The sequence below is a fragment of the Uloborus diversus genome, chromosome 5 (genome assembly GCF_026930045.1).
Source record: "Uloborus diversus isolate 005 chromosome 5, Udiv.v.3.1, whole genome shotgun sequence".
Taxonomy (NCBI): Eukaryota; Metazoa; Arthropoda; class Arachnida; order Araneae; family Uloboridae; genus Uloborus; species Uloborus diversus.
In genome coordinates, this window is record NC_072735.1 from 109784954 (window position 1) to 109812233 (window position 27280).

Consider the following 27280-nt stretch of genomic DNA (forward strand, 5'->3'; position numbering starts at 1 on the left):
TTTTTTTTTTTTTTTTTTTTTTTTCAGTTTATTTGAAAGTAGTTTCCAGAAATCGCTACAAACTACTATTTTTTGTAGTTAACTACTCACTACACTACTTTTTTTAAAAAGTAGTGTGCTACAGTACAAACTACTCAAAAATGTAGCTACTACAGTAGCGTCGCTACTTGTAGCGCGCTACTTCCAACCACTGGTTTTAATCATATTTTCTTCACAAACTGATAACATTTTGGTCACGTATTTTCAGCTCTTTCTTACGACGAACTCATAGCAAACTGTGTTATTTTCTTCCTTGCTGGATATGACACCACGGCCTCTACATTATCTTTCGCAAGCTACTTATTGGCTATCAATCCAGATGTCCAAGAAAGGTTGATTGCTGAAATAGACGAAGCATTAAAAGCCTCTAATGTAAGTAGTTTTAGGTATGTTTATATTAATTATGTCTGAGGCAGTGCAAATTTTAGTAGCTGATAAAATATTTCAGCAGTATATCACGAATTGTGGCAGTTTTGATATTCGAGAGTTATAGTCATGCTTCTTTTAAAAAATACATTTTCCTTTTCAGCTTATACTTCCCCGTAGAATGTTTTTAAAAGAACAATACTAAATCAAATTAAATGCTTTAGTGCAAATACAGTTCAAAAAAAAAAAAATAATAATAATAATAAGTCAAAAAAAAAAAACATACATTTACAGTACATTCTATTGTAATGTTTTCAGAAAAATTACATTTATTTATTGTTAATAAATGTACTCACCAGAGTTTCTTGTTGAAGGTATGCTTAAAAAAAATTGAAAAATTTTTTATGACGATTAATCGACCAAATTTGGTCGATTAATCGGTACTGCCGATTTACAGATAAACACAAAAAAAAAAAAAAAAAAAAATCCAAGGAGTAAATGCAATACGAATGGAAAAAGTAATAGACTATGGCATTTAATAAGGTATTAGTATCACTTATTTTGGCCAAATAAGCTGTGTAATAATAATAATACGGTGCTATATCTTAGGGCACCAACCAATGTCTGTTGAAATAAAAAAGATCAACTTGGACTAGACGTGCGTTGAGAAGTTAAGTTCTGGAGGGAAAAAATAGTGTGTTTTATTCAAAAGGTGTTTTTTAATGCTGCAGTACTATTTATTTACTTTGATTTTAGGGGGAAATTACTTATGAATCTATTCAAGAAATGAAATGTTTGGACAACGTGATTTCTGAAACTTTGAGGCTATACCCACCAGCTGTAAGGTAAGGCAGAATATTTTGCAGATTTTCATTTTAGTTTTCGAAGTAATTTAACTTAAGTTTTCCATACGAAATTAGTGTCTTTTACTAAAGTTGAAAGTTGAGAGTCCAGAGGGTTTTGTAAAAACGGACGAAACTTTTCATCATGGAAGTTTTATCAAAAGCTAACTAGTCCGTCATCTCGAAATGAGTGTAGTTGAAAATTTGTTAAACTACTTGTCTGAGTACTATGGTAATCGTTACAGATTGGTGTAGTATCAGATTAACTCATTGAGAAACGGCACATCTTAGAAGGTGGAACTCTTCGGAAAATTTTCTTTTGTCGAATGTACGTTGCCAGAGTTTCGATGGTAATTGCAGAAGTGCGTTCCATTCCGAAAATAACCAGGTTTTTTACCCTCAATACGGGTGGCTTTAGAATTTTTGGCACCAGTATACTAAATATTTATCTAAAAAAATTCTAAAAACAATTAAAATTTTTAAAAAATTCTTAATCAGATTGGTGCGCATTAAAAAGAACAGAAATGAACCGATAAAATATTAAAACGTACCTCATACTTCAATAGACGCACGTATGATAATACACTTAGTCAATCACTATCAATAATTACACCTAGTCACACTTAACACTTAGACACGTTGTGTTTTCTATTTCCATCTCTCAGACCTTGGCTGTCGGATGAAAAGTTTTGAAAATAGCCAAAACACAACTTAAAATTAGCCAAAAATAGCTGACATGTGTGCACCACTTTCCCATAATTTTAAGAGCTTCAATGTAATACCATACTTGAATATTCGTAACACATCTCCCACATTTTTAAAAATAAAATTTTAAGGTAAAATTTTAAGGTTTCGAATTATTATTACTTTGCTAATACCAGAGTTGTTTTCCAGTGATCAGCTAGTCCACGAACGCTGTTTGAACTAAAGGGAATTTCCCGCTGATCGCCTGTGGGAGCTCACGTGACATGGATTGCGCAATACAGCGCGTAGACCTGATATATAGAAGGCTGTGACTTAAGGAGTCACATGCAGTTTTGTAATTAATAAAAATACCTACACTCTAAAAATAAGAGTGGAGCTTTTTTTCAAGAAAGTGTATAGTCAATAAGAGCATCCTTTTGCCCAAAAAAAAAAAGAAAGAAAGAAAAAAAGAGGGAAGAGAAAAGTCACATTTTATTTTTAAAGGAAAAAGAAAATAAAATTTATATGATGCTTGTTTTTGAAGAGAGTAGAAAAATGAGTAAATGTTTTTCACAGCGAAATTATAGTGGTAAGAATAATAATAATATTTCCTGAGTTATAATTAGCAATAAATAAAAAAAGTGCGTAAAAAAGAACAAAAGAAATATTAATCGATACTCCAAACAAATCAGTTTTGAAGTGAGTATTTCCAGCAATAAAAATAGCGAGTAATTTTTTCACTAAAAAAAAGGCTAAAGGAATATTCTCTGCGAAGAGACGAAGAGAAAAGAAATATTTTTTAACAGCTGTAAATTAAAGAAATATTTCTTCCAGGTTGGAAAGACTTGCAGAACAAGACTATGTCCTAGGAGATACAGGAATAACCATACCGAAAGATATGATTGTCACCATTCCTTCTTGCGCCATGCACATGGATCCAGAGTTTTTTCCTAATCCTGAGAAATTTGATCCTGATCGGTAAATTTTTAAGCAATTTTAGAAGATTTTTTGAGTTGAAATATAAAAATTTAAAATTGCTTTCGTAGTTTCCATTGTTGAACATAGTACGGTCAGGTGACTATAGTGGTACTTTATTGAAAAACATATATTTTCCCTTTTTTCATTAAGTTGTTTAGTAAATTCTTTTTCAGAGACATACATTGAGCAAATTTTTATTGTTAGTCTTAAATCGGGAGACAAGTGGTAATATTTGTTTATCTTCGTTCCATATGGAACGTAGCCCCCCCCCCTCCATTTTGGAGGGGAAAAAATGAGGTAACCAGTTGCTCGTTTTTGGTTTTGCAGGATATTTAAAGGAGTAAGAAATTAAGAGAATTTTTAGATTCGGTCAAATATTTCCAGAACTACTGCAACAATTTTAATGAAATCTGGTATGTACATGCATTGAGACAATACAAAACAAACAACCATCTATGATTTAAAATGCACAAGTATGATCATAAATAACACTCGTTAGAGTCGGATGGTATGAAACAGCGGTTGCAAAACTGAACAAAAAAATGGGTTGTTGAACAAATGGAAACAATGTCCCCAGGATCCCATAAACTGCTTCATTTCAAGTATGGAGTCACACTGCGTGACCTATATATCTGTTAGAGGGGATCATACTCCGTAATAACTCATTTTTTTGTTCCATTTTGCAACCGCTGTTTCATACCATCCGACTCTATAATTTATGATCATGAGTGTGTATTTTAAGTTTCGGACGATTATTTGTTTTGCATTGTTTCAATGCATGTACATACCAAATTTTATTAAAATCGGTCTAGTAGTTCTGGAGATAATTGACCAAATCTGAAAATTCTCTTAATTTCTTAGATCAGTGCAGTTATAACTATATACTCCTTCATTCCTCCTCTCTTTAACTCCTTACTTCTATATAGAAGTAAGAGTGGAATTTTTTTATTTCTGAGTCCCGTGCATAACGAGCATATTAAATCATTTTTTACATGGTTAAACTAAAATTATTGTTTTGTTTTGCATTTGAAATTTTAGAACCGATCTTGATTTATAATCCAATTCCAAAAAAAAGACATAAATAAACATCCTTTTTAACTTTCTTTGCACTTTTTATGTCTGCAAAAGTCCCGTGCATAACAGGAGAAAGGTCTTTATATAATCTGAACGCAAAACAGCGGTTTTTATGGATACGTTTCTCACATTTAAACCTAAGAATCAAGCCTTGTATTAATAATAGTTTTATGATTACAGAAATAATTAATGGTGTTAATTACGTACATATGTTTTATAGATTCAGTGCGGAACAGAGGGCCAAGAGGGACCAGTATACATACTTGCCTTTTGGATCCGGGCCCAGGAACTGCGTCGGCATGCGATTTGCCCTCATGGAAATCAAGGTGTGCCTCGCGTATATCCTCAGCAACTTCAGATTAAAGAAGTGTCCACAAACTCAGGTAAAAAAAAATGTCTTTATATATTTTTTGTTCTTCACCAGGTTAAGAACTTAAAGTCCCTTTTATATTGAGTGCCAGATTCTTCAAAGTATAAAAGATTTTATTAGATTTCAGTGAAACGAAATATGGAACATTTATGGAATCTTTGACGTTCCTCGGAGATAATTTGTTGAACAATGCCCCACAAACTCCGAGAAACATAGATCGTTTTATTTAGCATACAAAAACACTAGGCTTGTTTAGTTCTTCATGAGCTTCTTGAAAACATTTAAAAACTGCCATAATCAATCGCCAAATCCCTAGTATACAACATGTTCCCGTTTAACCTGATGTAAGATCTCTATTATCGCAACCGTTAGTCCTAGATGCCTACTTCCCTTTGCAAAAACGGTCAAAATAAGATGCAGAATTAAGATAGTAAAAGTTAGTAGTGAAAAGCAAAATTAGTGGCAACGTACGAAAGATAACTTTTTGTACGACCCCTGAATCATTAAAATCTACTTTAGGAAAATAATCTAAGATGAATATTAATACCAACACATAAAATTTGAAACATTTGCTGCATTAATAAGTAGATTTCTTACAGAAAAAAAATTATCGATCATATAATTATAGAGCGGTTCAAAGTGTTTTCGACTTATTAGGTGAATTCAAAAGTGCAAAACTGATATCCTTGCCGACACAGGTAAACATTGGGCCTTCCACATTCTTATTTCTTTCTTATTTGAAGTTCAGTGAACTAAAATATGTCAAGTGATGCAATCTGGATAACTCAAAAATACTCTAAATCACCTTATTTAAGGACTAACTACAATTTATGTATAAATATTTTTTGCAGGTGAAACAATTAACGAAACGCTTTTTTGCTTTCAGGTGCCTCTGCAATTTTACATTGGACAGCAGCTTATGCAGCCTAAGAATGTATCTATTCAGATGGAAATTAGGAAGGACGGTATCAGAGCGCGATAGAGCTCACTCTTTTGAAAATAAATAAATACAAAATGAATCGGAGCAACATGAAAACTTCAAAAAACAACTACTTCATTTTAGATCTAAACATTTTGATACGGAAGGTTTTCGTTGTTCTTTTTTTTGTTGTATCAAAAATTTCTCAACTATATATTTTTGAAAATCAGATACGGATAATATTTGCTGTCTTGTAAATATTTTAATATGTTTGTTTTAAAATAAAAAGTATTTTCCTAGTATTCTCTGCAGAATTTTTTATCACTAAAACAACTCATTTAAAACATTCACTGAATTACAGTGCTGTGAAACATTTTTCTTTCATGCATACACGAAAATAAAAAAGGAATATACAAACAAAATATGTGCAACAGAGCAATTCTAAAAAACATATTAAATTTTAAAAAATTGCAAAATGTATTGAGCGATAAAAAAAAAACTAAAGTTCCATTAAATTTTAAACAGTCTGCTAAATAGGGGAAACCCGGCTAAAGTGGATACCCCGGGCAAAACGAATTTTGCCTATAACTCAAAAATAATTAGTTGGCCGGCAGCCGCGTTGTTATAGAAACGGTCGCCTGTTGCCGCTCCGCGTGCGACAAACACGTCGAGACGAGTTCGCGTCACGTGACGCCAGTGACCGAACAAAGTATGTTTTGGGGAAAACAAGATTAGTTTACAGAGGTTAGTATTTCATTCATAACTTTAATACTATTTGTGGCATGTTCTTTTTTATGAGTAGGATTTGATTTACGATTATACAGCTTTCAACTATCCGTAGACGACGAGTTTAGATGCTCTGGTTTTTTAGTAATTTTTAGTAACCTCAAAAATGTACTTGAAGGGCAAAGCGGATTGGGCAAAGTGGATACCATATTCATTATGCCCGGTCATGACAAGTCACTTCATCCGAACCCTGAAGTCCTTCAATTTTAAGATCTCAAGACAATGCTGAGTCATTCCATATAAAATCAACAAATTTTCAGAAACCTCCGTGCCGTACCATTTCAGATTTTGATGAACTTTGGTTGGTAATATGTACTAACATCATGTACTCCAAAACAGTTTGTTTTATTTCTTGAAAAATTTTTTTTCCTGAGATATAGCCCTTTCTTTGCTCCGCGGATGCGTAAAATTTGCTTTTTTTGACCTTTCTTCTGGGAGCTGTGGTGAATTTATTTATATTAGTCGAAAGATCAAATACAGCTTATTGTAAAGCTAAAAGAATGAACTTTTGTTTATGCATAGCGAAAAACTATTTAAGTTAAACCCAACTAGAAAAATTTCAAGGTCAAAACGTGGTTAAAAAACTGCTGTTTTGGTTATTTTGGGCATGAAAGTAACAACGAAGGACTTTCAGTAACAGGCTAATTTTTTTTTCTGTTGCACTTAGGTATACATACTAGAAGCAGAAGAAAAATTAAGCTACTACTGATAGTCCTTCATTATGAAAAAATTGCTTAAACTTGAGAAAAAATGAAAAATGTACTTTTTCACCCTCCAAAAAAGCCCGGTAGGTAAGGGGATAAAAATCTCAAAATGCTATAGCAAGAAGCCGTCACATTGCCCTTTAAAACAAAACAAAAACTGTCTTGTTATTCCAAGGCGTAGAGGAGATATAAGCGTTTCAAAACTGAAACATTTAGGTTTTTTTTTTTTTTTTGCACAAGTTGGAATATAATGAGTATTAAATGAATCTGATTTGTGAAATTTGTTAATTTTTCGATATAATTAGTCACAAAACCGATTTAAATTAAATCTAATAACCACTTAAAATTATGTTCTATTTGGTATTTATAGCACGAATGGTTTTATTGTAAAGTGTAAACATTTTTTTTTAAATTTTGGATTTTAGTCAACGATAATTAGCAATGTGGCAATGCAAATAACGAATTAGTTTTCCAAACGACATAGAATTAAATTTCCAGATAATGTAAGTTTCTCATAAACAACCCAGCTTCTGCTTTTTCTCTCAAGTCTTTTATTTGATTTGACAATGCAGCGCTCTTAGAACGAAACCTTTGTTACAAAGGTTAAGTTGTATGATAGAGGACTCTTGTTCTATTGGAATCTTTACAAAAGAGATATGTCATAAATTACATTACCCTAAACATTCAGAATTACATTCAGTACTTGAATTCGCAGATGAAGATATAAAATTATTTTCAATCAGTGCGGTGATATAGAGAATGTTTGTACTTTTCATAGGGAAAAGTTTTTGAACAGATACTTTTATGGAAAATCTTGCTCCGACCCCTACAATATTCACTCAAAACCTATTAGAAATCCCTAAGACAAATATCAATTGAACTTTCAATGTGCAATTCTAATCTGAAATTAATTCCAGGAAAAGCGTTATGTTCAAGATGTTTGGACAAAATTAGAACCTCTAAACGAGACACAGATAGTGACATTGAAAATGAGTGCTTAGGCACTTTTGAACAGAAACCTGCTCTCGTCAAAGAAGTAAACAAAGCTTGCATAGCCCTTAACATTTCTCCAGTAAATGCACAGAAACGTTCAGTTGAAGAAAGGGATTCAATTTTAAAGAAGAAAGTTAGTAAAAGAGCTAAATCTGCAGCTGAAAAACGAAGTAAAGCCTTTGATTTGAGCATTTCTGCGGACAATGAGAATTTCTCACAAAACTTGCATTGTAATTTGGCTAATGAGTATGAACAACTAATTCACAAGCTAAAAGAAAAAATGAAAGTTGCATTTTCTACACAAGAAAAAGTAAATATTTTAAGTTTAGTTCCCAGTAGTTGGAGCATTGATAAAATCCAGAGGGAATTTAACGTCAGTCAGTACCTTGCTCGACAATCCAAATATTTAGTACAAAAAGACGGTATTCTGCCAGAAATTCGAAAGAATAAAGCCAGGAATAAGCTTGATGAAGACTCAATCAAAACTGTACATCAATTTTACAAAAATGAGGAGAACAGTAGAATTCTGGCCGGACAAAGAGACTGCATATCAGTCAGAAAACCTGACGGAGAAAAAGTTAATGTCCAAAAAAGGTTAATTTTATGCAACCTTAAAGAACTTGATAGAGCTTTCAAAGAAAAATATCCCCTTATAAAGATAGGGTTTTCAAAATTTGCAGATCTGAGACCTAAATCCTGTATTCTTGCCGGAGCATTTGGAACTCATTCTGTATGGTATGCATCATCCACCAGAACATAAAACTAATGCTCTCGGCCTTGAAATCAGACATGGACTACAAGTATATCCTCACTTTTATGGTCTGCAACACTGATACAGATTCTTGTATTCTTGCAAAGTGTAGTGAATGTGCAAGAACTGATAAGCTGCGGGAAATACTTGAAGAAGGATAGAAAGATTTTGAAAAGGCTGAAACAGAGATAAATTTTTTATAATGGGTATCTACCGACTGCTGCGAAATGTCAACCAGTCTTCTTCCTTTTGCAGAATATTTGAAGAAGTTACATGAAATGTTAGAGAAACTTGAAGTTCATCATTTCATAGCAAAAAAAAAAAAAAAAAACAAACAAACAGAATTCATGAACTTAAAGAAGAAAGATCTGCAAGAGAAAGAATGCATATATTAATGGGGGACTTTTCTGAAAATTTTTCTTTCATTATACAAGATGAAGTACAAGCATATCATTGGTCAAGCAACCAAACAACAGTTCATCCCTTTATGTTATACTTAAAAGAAAATGAAGAGTTGAAAAACCGTTGCTTTTGCGTAATTAGTGACTCATAAGAACATAGTACTGCAGCTTTTCACGCTTTCCAGAAATTAGTAATTGAAAAATTTAAAGGCATACTTTCCGGATCTGAAGAGAATAATTTATTTTTCTGATGGGTCAGCTGCCCAGCACAAGAACAAGAAAAATTTCATAAACTTGTGTTACAACCAGCAGGATTTTGGAATGAAAGCTGAGCGGCATTTTTTCGCCACATGCCATGGAAAGGGACCATGTGACGGTATTGGTGGGACTGTTAAAAGGATTGTGAAGAAAAGCTAGTCTTCAAAGAATATTAGAAAACCAAATTAAAAATCCGCTTGATATGTTTGAGTACTGCTCAAAAAATATCAAAAATATTGAATTTGTATTTTGTCCAAAGCAAAATATTGAAGACACTAAACATCAATTGCAGGCAAGGTTCGAACTTGCAATTCCTTTCCCACAAACAAGAACTTTGCAGTTTTGTTCCTGTCAGCCTCGGGATTCTTCATGTCCGTTTGCCATATCTGTTAGAAGAATTCAAGGCTGTTACTATCAACAAAAAAATCCAGTAAAACGCTAGACACAAAAATGTAAACACGAAGTAAAAACTAAAAGCAATTTTTGTGTAAAATTATATTGTGTAAGAATATTTACTTAAACCTGAACGTCATTTATTGTACAGAATTTTATTTCACTATATTTCAGTTAAATTTACCTCAAATGTGTTTCATTTGGTAACTAGCACGTTTTTTTTTTTTTTTATCATTGTATCAAATAGCATGCAGACGTTCGTTTTGTATTATTTTAAAAGCTTATATCTGCTTTTCACCAAGAAATAAAAGGATAGTTTCTGTTTTGTTTTAAAGGACAATGTAAAAACTTAGCGATGTAAAATTTTATCAAGTGGTTATTTGATTTATTTCAATTATGTTTTGTGTCTAATTCTATAGTTTTTTACTGTAGCAGTTTATAGGAAAATGTCGTCTGCTAGCTGAGGGCAATTTTTTTTTCTTTTTTAAATAAACAAATTTCACAAAGAGATTCATTTAATGCTCATAATATTCCAACTTGTGCAAAAAGAAAACCCCTAAATGTTTCAGTTTTGAAACGCTTACATCTCCTCTACGCCTTGGAATAACAAGACAGTTTTTGCTTTGTTTTAAAGGGCTATGTGACGGCTTCTTGCTATAGCATTTTGAGATTTTTATCCCCTTACCTACCGGGCTTTTTTTAAGGGTGAAAAAGTACATTTTTCATTTTTTCTCAAGTTTAAGCAATTTTTTCATAATGAAGGACTATCAGTAGTCGCTTAATTTTTCTTCTGCTTCTAGTATGTATACCTAAGTGCAACAGAAAAAAAAATTAGCCTGTTACTGAAAGTCCTTTGTTGTTATTTTCATTCCTAATATAACCAAAACAGCAGTTTTTTAACCACGTTTTGACCTTGAAATTTTTCTAGTTAGGTTTAACTTAAATAGTTTTTAATTATGTACAAACAAAAGTGCATTCTTTTAGCTTTACAATAAGCCGTGTTTGATCTTTTGTCTAATATAAATAAATCCACTACAGCTCCCAGAAGAAAGGTCAAAAAAGGCAAATTTTACGCATCCGTGGAACAAACAAAGGGCTATATCTCAGAGAAAATTTTTTTTCAAGAAATAAAACAAGCTGTTTTGGAGTACATGATGTTGGTACACATTACCAACCAAATTTCATCAAAATCAAAAATGGTGCGGCACGGCCCATTTGTTGATTTTATATGGAATGACCCTGCTATCATTGAAGACCATCCTTATACTCCCTTAGGATCTGAAACAACAGAATAAATCCAAGACAATCATTTTCCCACCGCTTCATCCAAACCTGGATGTTCTAAGAACTACTACAGTCTTTCAGTTTAAAAACCTATTCCTCAGCCTGTTTAACCAATAACAACACGCAAACAAAAGCTACAGATATCTAGACTCCTGAAAAGCACTCCAGTAAAGGACAATCAGAAAAAAAAATTAAAAAACAAACAAAAAAAAAAACTGTCATGAAGTAACTAGATGACGTTTCGACTAATGCTTCTCAAAAGACTGTTAAAAAGATCACTACCAAAAAGACTAAATCAAAAATCTCTGTTACAAAACATAGGACTGCATAAGAGAATGATAAGAAGAAGGAAGTAAAGAAATATGATGATGTAAGGGGCATTTTCTGTGATGAAATGTTCATTGAAGAAGATGATCAGCCAGAGGAAAACTGGATACAATGTCGTATTTTTACTCAATGGTGTCCTAAAGAGTGTTCAGCATTCGAAAATGGTAATGATTTTGTTTGTGATAACTGCAATAATTAGTATTGTAGCAGAAAAATGTTTTTTTAATATGCTCCTAAACTTTGGATGTTGACTTTTTTTTAGTTTAATTTCTTTGTTTGTTATAATAAATACTGCAATAATTAGTATTGTAGAAAAATGCTTTTTAATATGAGCCTGTAATTTTCGATGTTTATTTTATTTTTAAGTTCAATTTCTTTGTTTGTAATAACTACAATAATTAGCATTGCAGCAAAAGTTTTTTAATATGTTTCTTTAATTTTTGACGTTTATTTTATTCTAAAGTTCAATTTCTTTGTTTGTAATAACTACAATAATTAGCATTGTAGCAAATATTTTTTTAATATGTTCTCTTAACTTTTGGCGTTTATTTTGTTTTAAAGTTGAATTTCTTTGTTTGTAATAAATATAATAATTAGCATTGTAGCAAAAAAAAATGTTTTCTGGATATGTTCCTTTAATTTTCGATGGTTATTTTATTTTTAATATTTAATTTCATGACAAATAATGTTGTTGTTCGCTTTGCCCCAGTACCGAATCCACTTTACCCGGGGTGTTGGGCAAAGTGGAGATTCATGCCATTGTTGAAATTTGGCCTTATATCTAATGGTGTAATTCATATTAAGGACAACTGTTGTTGCATTACGTTAGTTCATTAAATGAAGACTGATTATAAACATTTGTTCCAATTTCCAAAGTTATATCTAAACGACAATAATAAAGGAAAGCTTAAGGTATTCACGTTGCCAGGGTTTCCCCTACGTTTTAAAAAGCAGCTAAATGACATTAAACGTTTAGTGAAAATATCAAGCAAATCTCCAACCTCAATAAGTTTCACCAATCTCGATAAGCGACTACGGTACTTTAATACTTACGGTACTCCAGTCATATTTTAATTTTCCCGAGCATATCAGATATGTTTCCTTTTCAAGACCAACTCAAAAAATAAAAACCTTTCGGGTTTTTTTTTTTTTTTTTTTGAGTGGGAAAATCGTCGAAAATCTAATTTTTAAAAAAATCAAAAGACTAAAATCCACGGTTCCTTGCTTATTTAAGTTCATAAGGACAGAAACTCTCAATTTCTCGAATAGAACTCCAAATTTTGCCAAATGATGATCGTTTTACTGAATCTTCAGACAAAATTTGCCGAATAGAAGAAAATTTTGGGAGGTCACAGTGGCCTCCCGTGACTAAAGCCTTGAATCCTTCTCCTATGAAAGTTTGCTTTATAAAATCAGGAACCAGACGGTAAACAATAATTTGTAAAAACATGTTAACTATGAAAACTGATCTCTCGAACGGAAAACTATAGCTTCACAAAAATCAAGGAAACACGAACCGCCTCTGGATTTAACCAATAATTAATAAACTGTTGGAAACAATCTTTACTTTAACTGTGCAGGGAATAATAAAAGCCCTTGATTCCTATGAGAAGGATTCAAGGCTTTACCCGTGACCTCTTATCTAGGTGAGGTCACGCTTTGAGGGGAGAGAGGTTCGTGAAATTGTGAGTTTGTGACAAGGGGAGGTGGGGAGTTACAGAAAGTGTGACATCATAATTTTTTATATGAGAATATGTTTATGAAAAACAGCGTGACATGTGACGATAGGAGGAAGTTAGGTGAAGTGTGACACTTTGTGGAGAAAGGGGGTCCAACATGTTCAAAAAAAGTGTTACAACATTTATGGACATCCCTCAATTAAAATTTAACTCAAACAAGAAACAATACTAGAAATATTTTTGACTTCAGATTTTCGCATACGTAATTGATTTGATCACAAAATTATTCGACAAAAGTGTGCATTTTTGTGAGCACAATATGACCAAAACACGAAATATTTAAGTGATTAATAACTCAAAGACCTATATTTAAACGAAATCGTTTGCGAGCAGCTCGTCAATACGTTCTCTATGTTAAAGAATGAAAATTTGCATATTAATAAAGAAGAAATAAAATTAATAATTTTTTATAGTTTTAAGTTGTACCAATATTGTTTTAATGATTTATAAAGTTTTTGGTCTAATTGCTCGAATGCAAATGGTTGTATTGTTTTGTTGACTCCGTTACTTTTGAATAGAACAGTTAATTTGGTTGATATGGAAGAAATCTTACGAAAACAAGAACCTGCTCTCATATTTAGCATTAGTGAGATATGGCGAAGATTGGAGTTGCGCTCATTTAAAAACTAGTATTCAAACATTCAACACCGTTTTACGTGTATTTATAGACCTAAAAACGGATATGGATTTGTAAGTGAGGCAACGAACTGCCTGAGAAGCTACAAGTATCTCGATTAAGAGCAGTTTCAGTTTTGACGTTACATCTACGAAAAGGTTTTTGTGTTCCGGAAGAGATTACCGAACTTTTTATACCTATTCTAGCCTTATAAGCAAAACGTTTAATAAGCAACGAATGCACAAACTTCTGATATGGCTTAAATCTGAAATAAATTTCATGTTGTACAGTTGAACATTTGTTAATTCGAACGCGCTTGAAGCGAATTACTGCTGAAATTAATAACAATTGCACACTCCGCCCTATTGTTTATTGGTTATTATTCAAATAAGACGAACTACGGTTTTGACGAATTGATTTTAATGGTTCCTTCGAGTTCGTTGTAACGAGGTCCGATTGTATAGCGTTTCTGGAGTGCGAAGGGAGGCATATAAAAGCCGCTTTATATCATAAAAGTTGAGAAATTGCAAAGAAACTTTTTTTTTATGTACTATAAGCTCAGCTTAAAATCAGACTAATCTAACTGAAATTTTGTGAACTTTTGAACTTAAGGGAGATTTGAAGGTTGAGGAATGGGAGTGTGATTTTTTTGCGGTGTTTCCTCTTTATGAAAGAGATTTTTGAATCAGCGGAAATATTCTACAAAATTGCCTGCGAAATTCCTTTGAATCTATAAATAAAATGCACATATTGTAACGCCTTCCTTCAACTCACTTGAATGGGGTTGTTTCCTTCAGTCAAAAGTACTACTTTTAGTCATTGAAATCGATAGAATAAACAAAAACAGTAACATGGAGCCAGCAAAATTTTTTATTTTCCCAACAGTTATTTTTTATTTATTTTTTATAACTGTCCAGTTTTGGAAATAATGCGTGGTCTTTATAACGTCCCAAGTGATGTACTTTGGCACGCTACTCCATTGCCGCACTAAATATTCACGCTTTGCTCGCATAACATTGCCATGTTATGACAATTTGCGCTCTGTGCTAATGGCATCAGTGAATGGCATTTCATCACTTGTGATGTCATGTGCAGAAGCGCAAAAAATGAATTTCAATCTGCACACCGATTCAAATATTTTTTTTAAATACTAAACTTTGTCAAATTACTTAAAAATTGGTTAAATCCTATTTTTAAGCATGTTCTTTCAGAAAACTACGGAAACAACACCATCAGTAAAAAATTGCTTCAAATGCAAAAACGAAAATAAATAATTTAAAAGAAAAGGAAATAAAAATTTAAGGCATAATATCTCATTTATCTGTTTTGATAATACGGCCTAAAATTTCAGCACTTTTATAAAATAAGAGTGCTAATATTTTCAATAATAGGTAAGACACAGTTCCTTGAAGCCGGCGTTATAGTTGGAATCGAACTTCAGCCTCAAGTGTAACTCTCAAAAGCCCTTCATATATGTCAGCTTTTCGGTGTGCCTTTTATTGAATGAGATGGGCTTATCACACAAAGGGTTTCTAAGTGACATTTCAACAAAAAAATATTTCCTACACAGTTGAAGCGAAGATTCTTTCCAAATATTTATTAATTATTGTTTAAATACCGAAGCTGTTCGTGCTTCTTTGATTTTTTTGAAACAAAAGTTTCCGTTAGAACAATCAGTTTTCACAGTTAACATGTTTTTACAAATTATTGTTTACCGACTGGTTCCTGTTTTTCTTAAAGCAAAATGTCATTTTAGAAGTTATTAGATCGATAACTATGTTCGATTTTTTTCCTTAAAGTAAAACAAATAGTAATAATATTTGAAATTCAACGCACGACATGATTTTTACCAAATTTATTTTTTTCGGCACATCATTTAAAATAATAAGTTCGCTTATTTGAAACATACTGCACAAAATATCAATCCCTACATCGTTTGCATTTACACAGGAAAAAAATTCTGGCTGCACACGTGCTCCGTACAAATATACTCACTGCCAAAAGTAAATCACAAAAAGAAAAATGTTAATTTCTGGAAGACAATCAGAATTGGCAACAAAGGGGCTCCAAAAACGAACAGTTACTGCAACTCTGGTTTTGAGAAGGAGAAGATGTGTGAGTTTTACTTTTAAAAAAAAATTTACTTAAGTTTTATCTCACTTTTCTAATGCTGGGCCCCTTTTCCGCCAGGCACCTACTCTATTCTAGACTCCTCCATGTGGCGACCACGGGATCCCCAAAAAATTATTGCAATGGTTCCCCAAACCTGTAATAAAGCTGATTTATGCTAAAGAAGACAGCAGAAAACTGTTTTAATTTTGAGCTTAGTAGAAGAAGATTCAAACGAAATGGCTTTCTTTCACTCCCGCTTGAATGAGCAAAAAAACAATTCAATTTCCAGAAATAAATTGTTCACAAAGTTAAATAAATACCTTTCTACTAAAAAGTAAAATAAGAAATAACAATGTTAAAAAGCTCATAGTGCAGATTACTGCAGGCACGTGTTTAGGAGTTACAAGGAACACCATTTTCAATGCAGAAGAAATGAGCTTATGGATGGAAAGACATCAGTCAAAAGCTTTTGTCGTATTATATATATATATATATATATATATTAGAGACGTACCGAATAGCACTTTGGTCGAGTAGCCGAGTACCGAGTACTCGGTCTTTCACTACTCGGCCGAGTACCGAGTTACCGAGTACTCGGCCTTTCACTACTCGGCCGAGTTACCAAGTTCCAATTATGTTTTAAAAAGAACCATCGACACACATGTGATGAATTTTGAACTTATTGAAATAGTAATATAGGCCGCTTTGTCCATATAATAGTTTTTAAAACTAAATTCCTGCTAAAATTCAACTAAGCATTATATAAACAATTTTGTTTGTGTCAAAAAATTTACACAAAAATTATTTTTTTAATTAAAATAAATAAATAAAAGGTATGATTATTCAAGTTGGAATTAAAACAAATTTATACCAATCATAGTTTTAGTCCGCCAAACAATAAATAATTTTAATACAACAAATGTGCAGGAACACTGCAGACATGTGTTTCTGCCCCCCCCCCCCTTACAAGGAATGTATTTTTCAGTGCATAACATGTGAGCTAAAGAATGTAAAGACATTCGACAAAAAAACCCCGACTTTTGTCGGATGCCTTTAAATCCACGAGCTCCCATTTTGTGCATTGAAAAAGGAATTCCCTGTAACGCCAAAACACGTGTCTGCAGTGTTCCTGCACTGTGCTTTTAACGTTGTTTTATTTCCTTTTATTTTTTAAGCAAAGGTATTTTTATATTTTTTATAACTAATTTAGGTTTGTAGCAAAAATCCATTTTTAATATAAAAATTCCATATTTTCTATACTAACCTTTTTTGCATAATTTTTAATAAATAAGTTTTATTAACTTTGGGGACATTAAAATAAAGATTTATTCCATTGAAGCATTACCAACTTCATTATTCTCAAAATTTAAATTTGACTTATAAATTTTAATTGTAAATGATTGCAGAACATAATGCTTGCTCTTTTTTTATAAATTTTAGTATCTGCCATGGACAATATTCAATTTTTTGCAACTACTCGGTATTGGCCGAGTATCTGATCAGAATTCGGCCGAGTACCGAGAACTCGGCAAATTGGCCGAGTACCGAGTAGTTACCGAGTACTCGGTACGTCTCTAATATATATATATATATATATATATATATATATATATATATATATATATATATATATATATATATATATACACATATAAGGGTGAATATATTCAGTTGAAATGTTTTTGATGTATTGGGTCAGTTAAAATAAGCATGTCTTTTTTTAAAAAAAAAATCTCCTAAATATACTGTGGAAATAAATTAATTACAGCAGAGTAAAATCACATGCATGCAAACCTATGTTTCTTTGGACGTTTTTGAAAGTGTGTAAGTTATTATAATTAAAGATTTGTATTTAATGATTCAATAAAATTTTTATTTTTTTCTGACACAATTTTTTTGTTCAAATACGATATGAATATATAGCATCTCTTACTTTGAATTTCACTCAGTATGTTTAGGTGGGTCTGTAAAGGGATAATATAAGTCATATAAAAGAAATCTTTCAAATAAAACTTCCAATACATTTTTGAATGATGTGTGAAGCAAACAATGTACGAAAAAGGAGAAAAATATTAAAAAAAAAAAAAAAAAAAGCTCTTGATGTACGTACTTAAGATTTATGTGGGTCCTATCATATTAAAATTGCAAAATGCCTCCATTGGTTTCCAATGGGTGGAAGGAGGGATATAAAATATCGTCCGTGAACCAACAGGTCCAACCTCTCGAGGCTCTGGCAACCCATTTTCCACAAATAGACTAGAACCTCTCTTTAATTGATGCCAATGCTGTGGCCAGCTGTAGACTTATCAAATAGCTCTAAATCTTCTATTCCAGCACTAAACTGCAATCACACAATAGCATCGATAACAACCAGGCTTCGAACAAAACATGTAAAGGACGTGAAAATATCAAGTGACGGAGTAAGAAGTTACTCAATTCACTGCCCTGACTTTCAACTGTTCCCCCGGCATATCCTTGGCTACCCAGCAATTTAGGCCAGGCTTCTCAAGATCAGCCAGGATGACCCAAAAGATATAATTTTTTCGGAAAAGGCTGTGGAGGTCGCCGAAGCTGTCTTCGACAGAGTAATCTCGTGCTTTTCTTTACACATCATGGACAAGACAACACCAACATATCATGTTAAACTTGTCAAAAGCAAGAACTTAATATTTTATATAACCTTTTGCTTACATTTTGTGATGTTTTATTGAACAGTTTTTTCAATTCTTAATTGGAGAACTATCGGTACGAAAGCTACGTTTCAGCTCTTTGTTTAGATTTCACAGAAAACACCAATATTTGTCCTCCTTATAGTTAAAAAAACCATGAATAACAAAAGAAACAAATTAATAACATTTGAGATGAACCGGCAATGAACAATCTATATCAAAGAAATTTACTATAGCACATTCAAAGTCAAATGATTCTGTTAGGCGTAATATTCATTATTTTTTAACCAGACCCGTCATTTCAATATTTTCAAGAGAAGGGGTCAAAGGGTTTGTATTCGATACATTTTATTGGAAAAAACCAACAAATTACGTTAAAAAAGGCATAATTTCATTTTTCTTCAATCAATGCATCATAACCTCCTGAAATGGAATGACTTCCACATTCATGGTAGAATACTTAGAACACATATTCAATTTAAATTGTATGGAAATGTTGAAATTTCAGTGGAAAAAAGGGAAAGAAAAAAAGTTACTAAGTTACTAAAGTTCAAACATAAAAGAAAACTTCACGTCAGTTTTCGGGGAATATTGGAAACTCTTGGTTGCAGTCGTAGCTCACATTAAATACATTATTTCGACAATTATATATATATATATATATATATATATATATATATATATATATATATATATATATATATATATATATATATATATATATATATATATATGAAGAGCAAACATTCAAACAGTGTTTTCTCCAAAAATGAAAAAAAATGAGTTAGTGATTTTTCTTTGAACTCAACATTAAATGGTACAAAAATATGCTATTGTTTTCAACCAAAACATATTTTTTCCCATTATAAACCTATTTATAAAATTCAGGTTTCATTCAAAAAGTGTTTCCTCCAGAGCCAGTTTCCAGTCAAACAGTGATTCCTCCAGTCAACCAATCAGAGCTGTTCCCGTGACCCAGCTATTTCCCAATGTGTCTAGTGTTTCAGAGGTTATGTTATTGTTGGCTTGGTGCTATGTTGGTTTGTTTGTTTATTTTAGAGCGGTGTGCTTTTACCTAAATTTTTATTATTAATTTAGGGATGGAAGAAATAATAGATGCACATTGTGAAAAGTGTTGTCTTACAATCTCTTCCTCTTAGCCATGGAATATCAGTTGAAAAGAAAAGAGACGTAGACAAACTTTTAAACTTAATGTATGGCGAAGAGTGGCAAAATCAACCTGATTTTAATTGGTACAAAGACATTATTTATAATTTACCTGCACGCAATGATGAAACGGAGGAAGTAGTGTGCGATTGTTTGGATGAGGATTATGCAGGACAATTTTTTTTCACATATAAATTTCTAGCTTTATTTTATAACAATCAGTTTTATTATGTCATTAATTAGTTTTATTCCATTAAAAAATGTAATCGTAGCAATTTAAGTTACTATCTTTTTCATTCAAAAAGTGTTTTATCCACATTGAAAACATTCAAAACACGTTTCCTCCTTTGAGTTCGGTCAAAACATGATTTCTCCAAATTTCAAATGCATTTTTCTAATTCATTTTAAGTTTATTAGGTAATATACGCCTACAAGTCTTACTAATAATCAGTAATACAACTAAAAAAATGATAATTGGGGTCTAATACGAGTTTTTTTTAAATATATTAGTTTTTTGTGTTTCCTGAAAAACTGTATCCGAAGGAGAAAACATGGTTTGAATGTTTGCTCCTCATATATATATATATATATATATATATATATATATATATATATATATATATATATATATATATATATATATATATATACTTTGATATACATTTTTAATCCAAAGAGGACGTTCTTTTGTACATTTTTCTGTGCATACCTGCCATGCTTTTAATGTTTTCACTAGCTAAAAAGCAAGACCAAGAAGCAAAAGGGGTGATTGGGAAATTTGGACCAAACATGGCGCTACATTATCAATAATGGAAACTAAAGAGCTGAGAGCCATCTGGTGACCATTTTAGAGTGAATAATTAAGGCGCGCCTGTTTCATGTTATCCTTGAAGCGAAAAGTCGCACTTTTTCCCCCTTTCTCATTTTACAGTTCCTTGTTTACAGTGCTGTTTTACGAAGGAGAAATCATGGAAGCTTTGACAGCGATCGTCGGATCGTTCTCTACGCTATTTTTTATTGGAACAGCTACACTCTTGCTCGTTTGGTGGTAAATATAGTACTTTTCCTCCGAAAATTCATTATTCGTAAATATATTTCCTCCTGATAGTCGGAACTGTTTGTGTAGAGGTGAGATTCGCCTGGTCCTCGGAGTTCGGAAGTCACGTGACCAATTTCACTGTAACCTTGGAAACACAATAAGAAACGACTATTGTCATTTTCATTTTCACATTGCAAACCGCGATTGTTTCCCTCTCATTTGTTTACATTGCATCCAATTTTTTTTCTTGATCTTTTCATCATTTATTTTTTCAAACATTTTAGCCACTTCCGAAGAAGAGAATTATAATTTAATAAATAAAGGATATTTTGTGTGCAATTAAGACGCTTGTAACTGTAAAGGCTTGTTCAAAATTTGTATCAATACTTCAACCATTTTAATGTTACCTTTTAAATCTATACAACATTAACGAAATAAATTTCAATGAATAAAAAAAAATGAAGGAAAACAAACTGAAAACTCAGAAACAAAGTTGTTGGGATGATTTTTATGATTGATAAACATGCATACATTTGCATATAATTTGGCGTACTTTTTGTTGTTTTTCGAAATATTATACTTTTATTGCACTTCATTTGCCACTCCCCCTCCCCCCCCCCATCACTGGAAAAATGTAAATTAACGATCGTGGATTAATATCGACTACGTCTGCATTTTTTCCTTTTTCCGAAATAACATTTGTTTCTTCATCCTTAATTCATATTTGAAAAACTATTATTTAAATTCTTAATTTTTTTTCAACTATGTAAAGTTATTTGATATGAAATAAAAATGTTTAATATTCATTCACATTAGCGACTACAAAACGACCGGAAAAAAATGTAAACTGTATTAAATATTTTTAAGTCGATTATTAAAGGGGTTTAGGTGTCATTAATTATGTTTCTTTTAGAGTAAGTTCGAGTTCATGTGAGCTCGTAAGCACAATTTTATTTGAGCGCAATTAAGTTCATTATACTCTGAAAATATATTCTTTCAAATGAGAAGAAAAAAACATGACTTTCCAGTTTCATCTCACACGTAGCTTGCACACGTGGTAATGTTTACTAACAGACTGCCGGCATTACAGCGCCACATGTGAGGTAAATTGTCATATAAAAGGATATTTATGTCAAGATTTAAATACGCACGATTAAAATAGAGAAGATTGCTTTTTTTATTAGTATTTATTATTTTATTACTGTTTTTGTTTATTTTATTTATTTGTTTTTAATTTGAACTTATATCTTGCTATCCGGCAGGTTTGAAAAGAAAATGAAATACATTTATTTTTAGTATAATTATGTACTATTTGAGAATATATATTTTCCTTCTATATGATTCAATTAAGAACTGAAATATCGAGATCTACGTTATTTGACAATGTGTCTTTACTTGGTCAACAAAGTGGATACACAAAATTCCCTTGCTTCATTTGTCTATTCTATGAGATAGTAGCAAAGCAACTTCATTCGGAACAAGATGTGTGTTCTTTGAGAGAATCCTTAAATTTATCAAAGCGTTGAACAAATAATTAGATTGTTTCAAATATATTTGTAGAAGATTTCCTAAGCTCAGCACAGAAAAGCTGAAAGGCGGAAAATATTTGATGATAATCAGATTCGGCAGTTGATGGACGCAAATTTTATAAAAGTTATAACTAGTCTGGAAAGTGAAGCTTGGAAAGCTTTTGTATTGGTAGTAGAAAATTTTCTAGGCAACAATAAAGCACCAAAATATAAGGAAATGGTACGAAATATCTTGACAAAGTTCAAGGTTTTAGGAGTCTTCTTCTTTTTCTTACTTATCTCTCTGTTCTGAATCAGATCAGATCCATGAGGTTGTTCGCCTAAATCAACTTCAAGACAGAAGCAGGTCTCTTCAGTAGGTCCTCGCGTACCAAACCAACACAAAAAATCAGATGTTGTGCAGTGGTCTCTTCAGTATGACATTTGGTGCAAATTGGGAAAGTCCTATAACCATGGGAAAATCTAAGGGTTTTTAGATGACCTGTGCTAAGGCGAGTCAAAGCAGTTTGATCTCTCTTGTCACCCTCAAATCCAAGGGAAGCACCAGGACTCTCTCAAATATACCATGGATGCTCAGGAGGACATCTTCAAGAGCTGTTTATAGTAGTTTTACATCTGGAGTATAGTTCAAGGTACGTCAGAGGATCCCCACTATTCTGAGTCATAGTAGAGCCCTCTTTCGCCAGTCCATCCGCAATATCGTTACATCTCAAATTCACATGAGATAGAATCCATTGCAAATAGAGGTCACAAGAAGTTTTAGGAGTAAATATGAGTATTAAGTTACACTTTCTTCAGGATCACCTGGGGAGATTTCCGGATAATTTATGAAATTATAGTGAGGAATAGCGAGAGTGCTTACACCGGTATCTAAAAGTAATGGAGGAAAGATATCAGGGTAGATGGGATTGTCCCATCATGGAAGATTACTGCTGGTCTTTAAAAATAGACTTTGTCCCCTAAAAAAGCATAGAAGAAAATCTTACAAAAGGCGTTTTACTGAAGTACTAGCGGTACCCGCACGGCTTTGCCCGTAGTAGAAAATTAAAAGGTCATTTGGTTCGCCTGTATATTTACTAATAATGGATGATGAATTTCTCGCCAATTTGCTATATTAAATGGTTCGCCCATGTTACGGTTCCATTTTATGGTAAAATGTTCTTAAAATTGGAATAGAAAAAGAACAAGATCGAATTTTTGAAAAATTGCTTCGAAGCTACAAACTAATTTTGCACCAAATTTCATGAAAATCGGCAGAACGGTTTAGGCGCTATGCGCGTCACAGAGATCTAGACAGATATCCAGATAGCCAGAAAAACTTTGAGTTTTATTATTAGTAAAAATAACATGGATTTCCGACATTTTTCTTTCGATTTACTTCAACGTATACTAATTTTAAATGAAAAATTGAGATCATACATAAATATAACTGTTTTTTTTTTCTCATAACTTCCAATTTTTGTTTGTGTTGAAAATCATGATGTAAGCAGAAATTAGAGCAAATCTCAAAAATCATTAATAGTACCCTAAATTGGGAGCAAAAATAGATCCAAGGTTAATCTTATATCAAGGGCAACAAAACCACCGTTGATCAGTGTAATTGTTGTGGGGTTATAGGAAAATTCTGTGTAACAAAGCTTTGGAAAGACATTTTTCTAAAAGAACCTCTTGCCAAGTTATGTCTTTTAGTAGCCTGTGATTTTCCGAACTCTGATAATAGTAATAATAATAACAATAATTATTATTATTATTATTATACACAGTTTGAGGTTTGATATAGTTATATTCGTTTATTCTTTAAAGCTGCAATGAAAGGCATTAAGAGATGAAAAGAATAAAGATTATTCCTATTTAGGGGTGCCCATCCCCCCCCCCTCCCAAGTTCAATGGCGCAAACTCCGCCTTCCCCATTTTTCTGAACACTTTTTCCTTTTTAGCTCTCTTTTTATTTCATTTATTTTTTAAATATTTATTTATTTATAATAATAATAATTATTATTTTATTAGAAAAGTTGTGTCCCAGTTAAAAATAATCTTTAGAAAATCTGCAGAAAAAAAATTTTTTTGAAGTATTTTTCAAGTTTTCTGCAGATTTTTAGACGACAAGCAAAATCTGCTTTTTGTTTTCAAAATAATCTGCAGAAGATCCACACAAAAAAGTTTTCTTTTTAGTCTTCTTTTAATATTCTGCAGATTTTTAAAGGTAAAAAAAATCTGCAAATTTTCTTCAATTAGATCTACAGAAAATCTACACAAAAAATTCTCTTACAGTTTTCTCTAAATAGTTCGCACGTTTGTAGATATTTTATGGTCACCAAAAAGAAATCTGTATTTCAATTCAAATTATTTCTTAAAGTTTTATTACAGTATAAAAGTTTTTCACTCTTTAAATTTTTTTATATTTTTTTTTTCAGTTTTTAAAAAATTAAGCACATTTCTTTGTTTCTCTTATTAAAATCAGTAATAAATTACTTAAACTTTTCCCCGAAAGAACTTTGATTTATATTTTGATAACTTAAATTGAAATTTAAAAGCATTTCAACACGTTTGAAACATTTAACAAATAAAAAATGTCTGTTTATTGTATTATATAAATAATATGACATGAAAATCAATTTTAATATAAGTGCATGATTCAAATCAAATAAAAGTGAAATTACAATACATCATTTTTTTTTTGAAAACAAAACGATGAATAACGCAAGTTATTACATGGTTTGAAAGGGCGTTCAAAAATGTCATTTTCAAGAAGGATACGGATTAGAACAGAGTCAAATTTGTCTCACTTGGAGAAAAATCAGGAAATTGAAATTAAATAAGAACAAATATGACTTGAAATAATGTTCTCGAACGGCGCGCCGTTCGAGTACAAACGCACCGAACGCCAAGCCTCTTACCGTCCACGGAGGCCTCGGTGCGTCCCGCAATATTCGGGTGCCACAAGCACAATGCTACGAGAGTAGATTACCCCTCGACCAGGTGACGCGTAATGTTTTTTTGCTCCGTCACGGAAACAAATAATTAGGGAAATTTTAAGTTCCATCATTGGAAACCCATGAAAACGTATTGGATTCATGCCTCGGTTCACAAAAAGGTAAGACACTTTAAGATTCACCAATTATTATTTGATTAATTTAACTTTTATTTAATAAGTGTATAGTATATTAGGGTTATTAGTTTGAAATGTTATGCCTAATCGGAGGTTTTTAATTTTTGAAATTTTTTCTTTTTCACCGATTGACTTAAAATTTTAAGTGAACATTTACGTTGGCAATATTTATTAATAAAAAAAAATGTGTTACGATGTCTCAATAATAACCAGCCTAATTAACTTAATTACTTTCCACCACGTGGTCGATTTGGAGGAATTTTTCGAAATTTTTAATTTTTACAAATTGTTCTATTTATTATTTCGTCTTGAAACTTTATACTAATTTTACAATCATAGCGATGTATTTTTGTGACAAATTTGGTTTAATTATTTCTATTTGCATAAGCTTCAATTCAATAAAATTTAAAATTTCATTTTGGATGCGTAGTTCAAGTTTTAATTATATGTTTTGTTAAACGAACATGAAACACCACTCTGCAGTGAATTTACTCATTTTTATTAAAGAAATGTCGAAACTTAAAATTAAAAATGTTTTCGGATTTTTATTGCATTAATTTCATTTGTTATTAATTGTTATCTACTATTTTTAATTTGCTGGGTACATTTTTTGCAGTTTATCTACAGATTTTCTGCAGAATATTTAAGTATATTTTAAACATGCTTTCATCACAAAATCTGCAGAAAAAAATCCGCAGAAAAAATCTGCAGAAAATTTGAGCATATTTGGAACACGCTTTCTGCAAAAAATCTACAGATAAAATCTGCAGATTTTCTTCAGAAAGCATGTTCCAAATATGCTTAAATTTTCTGCAGATTTTTTTAAAAGATTTTCTGCAGATTTTTTTTAGCTGGGGTGCTACTCTAATAACACATACACACTTACAAACTAAATAAATAAATGAAATAAAATATCAATAAAATAAAACAAATAATTTAAATTAAAAATAAATGAATAAATAAATTTGAATAAATAAACTAAAAAATGCTCCCTCCCCCCCCCCCCCGAAATTTTGATGGCGCAGCTTGCGCCATAACCCCCCACCCCCTGTGGGCACCTCTGTTCCTATTTTATTAAAATCAAATGAAACGATTAATGAAAATTTTTGTCGTTGTATTTTTTAATTGCATTCACAAAACTGGTATGTGTACTTGAAATTTCAGGTATGCCACACGGAATCATAATTACTGGAAGAAGAGGAACATTCCTTTTGTCAAGCCATTACCATTTCTTGGTTCCTTAATGGATTTATTCAAGAAGGTATTAAATCAATTCAAATTATATTCTTATGAAAAATTGAAATAACAATTTAACAAAATGTGTTCATCCCAAGAAAAATAAAAGGTGTTTTAAGTTAAAGGGGCATTTGTCCTTTTTTTTTTTTTTTTTTAATTTAAAAACCTAGTACTTTAAAACTCTATAAAGCATTTCGACTAACTTTTGTGTAACGACATAATTCACTACAAATTGTTTACTACAAAAAGTACACCATGAATCGGGTCAAAAAAGATGAATAGTTTATAAGCTATAACAATCGTTCTTATTAAAGACAGACATTTAGAGTTTTGGTTAATTTCTCAACGAAGTCAACTAAATATGCGACAATATGGAATAAAAAAAGAACAGTAAGACTAGCTTTTTGGAGCATTCAACCCCCCCCCCCCCCCGAAAAAACATAAATACTTATTTGTTTAGTTCTATACCATAGATAAAGCTTGACCAAGTTGAAGACAGTATTGTTTGGAATGTAATGTATCATTAAACATTGTGAAACGCCGAATTTAAGTTTCTCATGGGAATGGATTCAAAAACCTAAAATACGGGAAATACATAGAAATCAAAAACCAATTAGTAAAAAAATAAAGGTAGTGAAGATGACACTTTCAAAAGGAATAATATCTATATTTTACGAAAAGAAAATTATTATGCATACCATTTTAGATCATTTTAATAGGTTTAGTAGCGAATTCGGGTGTATACGGAAAATCATTATCTTATATAATTAAAAACTGCGCGTATGTATCTATGTATGAACCTATGTATGTATCTATGTACCTATATATGTCCCAGTTAACTTCTCCCGAACGCCAATGAATTGACCATCGAACCAGGTACCGATGGATTCGTAAT

General features: G+C 31.7%; 2 protein-coding genes across 2 annotated transcripts in view; both read left to right on the forward strand.

The window, feature by feature from the left end:
• The window catches only part of LOC129223074 (uncharacterized), a 122315-nt gene extending 116969 nt beyond the window's left edge, over positions 1-5346 (forward strand). The window contains 5 exon segments of the mRNA XM_054857640.1: positions 248-411; positions 1162-1250; positions 2766-2909; positions 4204-4366; positions 5240-5346. Coding sequence (XP_054713615.1) covers positions 248-411; positions 1162-1250; positions 2766-2909; positions 4204-4366; positions 5240-5335 — 656 coding nt within the window. The 3' untranslated portion in view covers positions 5336-5346.
• Positions 5347-20395: 15049 nt separating this feature from the next.
• The window catches only part of LOC129223442 (cytochrome P450 3A8-like), a 63566-nt gene continuing 56681 nt past the window's right edge, over positions 20396-27280 (forward strand). Inside the window, exons 1-2 of the mRNA XM_054858056.1 lie at positions 20396-20520; positions 26314-26410. Coding sequence (XP_054714031.1) covers positions 20441-20520; positions 26314-26410 — 177 coding nt within the window. The 5' untranslated portion in view covers positions 20396-20440. The remainder of the gene's footprint in view (positions 20521-26313; positions 26411-27280) is intronic.